The 4,124-nt window shown below is 36.2% G+C and overlaps 1 protein-coding gene across 1 annotated transcript; it reads right to left on the bottom strand.

Annotated features, from left to right (window-relative positions):
* Nucleotides 1-1,738: 1,738 nt before the first annotated feature.
* On the bottom strand, nucleotides 1,739-3,749 carry RGTB1 (RAB geranylgeranyl transferase beta subunit 1). Its single transcript, XM_078960878.1, has 2 exons — nucleotides 3,434-3,749; nucleotides 1,739-2,854 (listed from the first exon to the last, which is right to left on the bottom strand). The coding sequence occupies exon 2, from the start codon at nucleotides 2,851-2,853 to the stop codon at nucleotides 1,915-1,917; it is 939 nt and encodes a 312-aa protein (XP_078817004.1). The 5' UTR covers nucleotide 2,854; nucleotides 3,434-3,749; the 3' UTR covers nucleotides 1,739-1,914.
* Nucleotides 3,750-4,124: the final 375 nt, after the last annotated feature.

The following is a 4,124-nucleotide window of genomic DNA, read 5'->3' as shown; positions in this document are numbered from 1 at the left end:
GCAAATTTGGACCACTTAAAATTGAGTGTGGCTTCTTGTAATTTTTCATAGAAATTCACTTGTTGGATTGAGGTCGGATTAAATATTCAAACTTGTAGATGAATCTCATTTTCCAATCCCGCTATGATACAATTTAGAGCATATTTAAGGAGGCAGTTGTAATTTATTTAAAATGGCATCAAAAGCATCATGCTACTCTTTAACTGTGGAAAATTGTTTAATGTTCTTCAATTCGGACATTGGTTCAATGAATAACCGACCAAATCGGTTTTTTAAAGTGTCTAAATACTCTAACCACGAGAATGTTGCTTTTGTGCCTTTATTTAACATAAAGGCTTGGTGTCACCAAGTTGCATGCTCTTGCTGAATTGAGGTCGCATTAAATAGTGAAACCTATCTCAATCTCATTTTCCAATCCTGTTATGATACAACTTAGAGCATAATCCAAGTGACAGTTGTAATTTATTTAAAATGGTATCGAAAGCATCATGTTACTCTTTAACTGTTGAAGATTGTCTAAGGTTCTTTAATTCAGACATTGGTTCAATGAATAACCGACCAAATCAGGTTTTCAATGCGTCTAAATACTCTAACCAAGATAATGTTGCTTTTAGACCTCTATTTTCAATTTAGGCTTGGTATCATTGCAAAGCTCTCCCCTCGATATTGATTGTTGCTAACATGACTCTAATTGTATGCGACACTTGATCCAAGTGGAAGAATTGTTCCGCTTTGTATAGCCATAAATCTAGCTTATCACCTCCAAACTTATGGAGTTCCCCATTTATTAAACGAGAGGAGTAATCGATCTTTCTATCCTTGTACTAATATCCTTTCTCTTGTTAGCATCCTCTCCACTTTGTGGCTCATTAATTAGTTGCTTCATTTCTCTTGCTATTAAATCATTATGTATGCAATTTCCTTGGCATTTTCAACTATAGACATGATGTGTTGATTACATACCCCTAATTTCACTCAAACTATTTTTTAGTAATTACTGCAAATTGTCGTGACGATGGAATGAGATAATTTTCCCAACCTTACTGATTTTGCTTGCTAAGTTGCCTTCACTATTCTACGTCATGGAGTGTGTGCGAAACGATGGCTAACGTGTTGGATAATGGCCTCAAAGATCCCCAAAATCCTTCCAAAGACAATAATAGAAAAATAATTTGACACAAGAATACACGTAGAAAACTCTAAAATCGGTGAAAAAACCACAGGTCATTGAAAAGAAAGATACATTATATGATAAATTGTTACATTCTCATTGACTAATCTTTCTGGCCTTTCCAAATTACACTCATACTCTCCACAGTTTTGACTAACACTTTCTAGTTTCAACCGATGTGGGATGCAAATCATTATCCATTCTTTTAGCTAAAACTCAACACAAGGATAATTGCTCTTATACCATCGATACGCATTCTCAACAGGAACTCATGATTAACAGAACAGTTTAGAGAGAACAAAAGGATTTTGATGTATTTCATGATGATTCCCCTTTACAGCAGCAATCAAACCTAACATCAATTTTGTTACTTGAAGAAAAAAAAGGTTTTCTAGAATGTCTATCAAATAAGAAAGGAATAATATAGTGCTCAACCCATTCCCTCGGTGCAACTAATTTCTCTACGCGCCCTTCCCACATAAACGTATCAATAAAACTCTTTCCATAAATCTTTAAAGAATTGGGAAGATGTAATAAGTGCATGATATACCTTCCCACACAATCCTGTAAAATATATGTGTATGGAATTTAAAATATCAAAAGATTACACACATAAGAAAACTACATGCATAACTCAAGTTACCCAATCCTCCCACAAGATTTGTTTCCAAGTACAAAAACAAAACTAGCTCACAATTATTAATCATCAAATCACCAATTAAAAATAGTACAACCCAAACCCATCACTTGAGAAAAAGCCTATTTATAACATCAACAGGCAAAGCATAAGCGGGATCAACCGCCTTCAACCCCGGGTATTCAAGAAGCGAAAGCCCCGCAACTCCAAAATACGTATGAAAAACATCAACCGCATCATCCGGCCTATCCGAAATCCCACCATTCTCAATATCCTGACACTCCAAAATAAACTTAACTAACTTCTCCTTATCAATCCAATCAACTCTATCAATCATAATCAAACTCGAAAGCACCCACCACGAATAACAAACATCCGGAAGCTTCTCCGGCCTTCCATTCAACCCCCCGGATTTCACTTGCCTCTCACACAACCACCACCCCAACAAATCCTTATCCACGTAATGCAAACACCCCGTGATCGCAAGCGCGCCTACACAACAAAAGATTTGCCCCGAGTGTGACTCAGCGCCAGGTGTACACCCGAACCCCCCGTCTAGATTCTTACAAGATACTATATATTCCACGGCTTTTTCCACGTTTATTTTGTCCAAACTGTTCAAAAGTGAAAGCGAACAGATCGCGAGGTAAGAGAATCGCGTATCGATTTCTCCCCATTTGTCGCCTGAAAACGAGCCGTCTTTGTTTTGTAAGGCGGATATGTAGGTTGAGACTTTGGGGATGTTAAGGATTTGTGTTTTGTTGAAGAGAGAGAGGATTTGGATTGCGCTGAGGGTGTAGAGGAGGTGGGGGTCGTGTCCTATGTTGCCGCCGAAGCCGCCGGATTCGTGTTGGCAACTCATGACCCATGAAATGACGGTTTCTTGTTCGACGGCTTTGAGGTTTCCTAGGATGTCCAAGGTTGTTAGACCCCAGTAGGCCCCGTTGATTCGAAGGTGTTCTGTTAGGGCGGATTCTATGTCGTCTTTTTTCTTTTCGATTTGTAAGATGTATTTTGTGTGTTTTTCGGCTGCTAGTTGTCCCATTCTGTGAGAATAAAAAAAACCTATTCAATAACAACTTGATATTTTTGTAAAAAAAATAAAAAAAACAATTAGTAAATAGAAACAAGTAGTAACTCAGTAAGAAACAAGTATTAAGTGTTGTATGCACAAAGGTTGTTTCTCTTAAAAGTGATGTTGAATAACAATGACTGTTTATTGAATAAGAACTTTATGAATTGAAATTATAAGTCGCTGTTTATTTGTAGTTTCACTTCCATAACAATGATTCAGTATTTGTCCCAATGCTTTAATTCTCCTCCTTCCTGAAATCCTTAATGATTTATGCTAGTTTTTTACTAGTTCCAGTTTTTTGAACTTAATTGAAGACGTTTATTAAGATTCTCAGAAACTTCATACTACACGAAGTGGGTTATTTCAACTAACCTAAACCATTAACCATCAGGGAGGTTACACAGAAAGTAGTTATATAATCAAACACATAAACCAATTATCGAGAAATCCAGACCAAAAACTCTAACGAACATATAATCAAACAGTTGGTGTGCAAGGATACTAGCAGAGTGTGGTTTAACAGTAGAAGAAAACTGTAATAGAATCGTACCTGTAAAACTAACAATAACGCCAACAATCAAACCGAGAAATTGGAAGATCTATAATTGCAAGGGTTATAGCCTGAAGATCGATGGAGATCCTAAAGATCGATGTTGGCAGATCGAGAAATTGGAAGATCGATGCTGCAGTTTTGGGCTCGATTGCTAATCGAAGATGAAAGGCTGATGATCGAGTGAGGGTATAGTTGTAGCCGGCGGTAAAATGGCAGAGGAGGAAGAGTCGTTGTAGAGATGGAGTTTCGTTGGAGAAACGGGGTCGATGGAGATGGAGAGGAGAGGTAAAATGAGGGTATTTTTACTTAAACTGAGTATTAGTGGCAGAGTGGCAGGTAGAAATTAAAAGGGATTTTTTTTATTTATTTTTTAATTAAAGAAAAGAAAGTAAATGAATGGAAGTTAGATGAAAGTACAAAAATTAGTGTTCTTAGAGTTTTATTAAAGGAAGAAAAAACATCATAAATAGTCTCTGTGTTTTTTTCAAATCTGAAGTTTAATCTTCGTGGTTTAAAAACATCATAGATGGTAGTAGTGCTTTCAAAACTTTTGATTTTTGGTATTTTTTGCTAATTTCGTTAGCTTTCCACCATTAAATGAAAGATATTTTTGTCATTTAACTATCTAGGAACCTTTTATGAGGTTTTCTTTTCTTATATTTTTTTAAATTAAATTTAATATCCAAGT

Source organism: Lactuca saligna, chromosome 6 (genome assembly GCF_052625555.1).
Source record: "Lactuca saligna cultivar CGN05327 chromosome 6, ASM5262555v1, whole genome shotgun sequence".
NCBI classification, from domain to species: Eukaryota; Viridiplantae; Streptophyta; class Magnoliopsida; order Asterales; family Asteraceae; genus Lactuca; species Lactuca saligna.
This window is presented reverse-complemented; position numbering and strand designations above follow the sequence as displayed.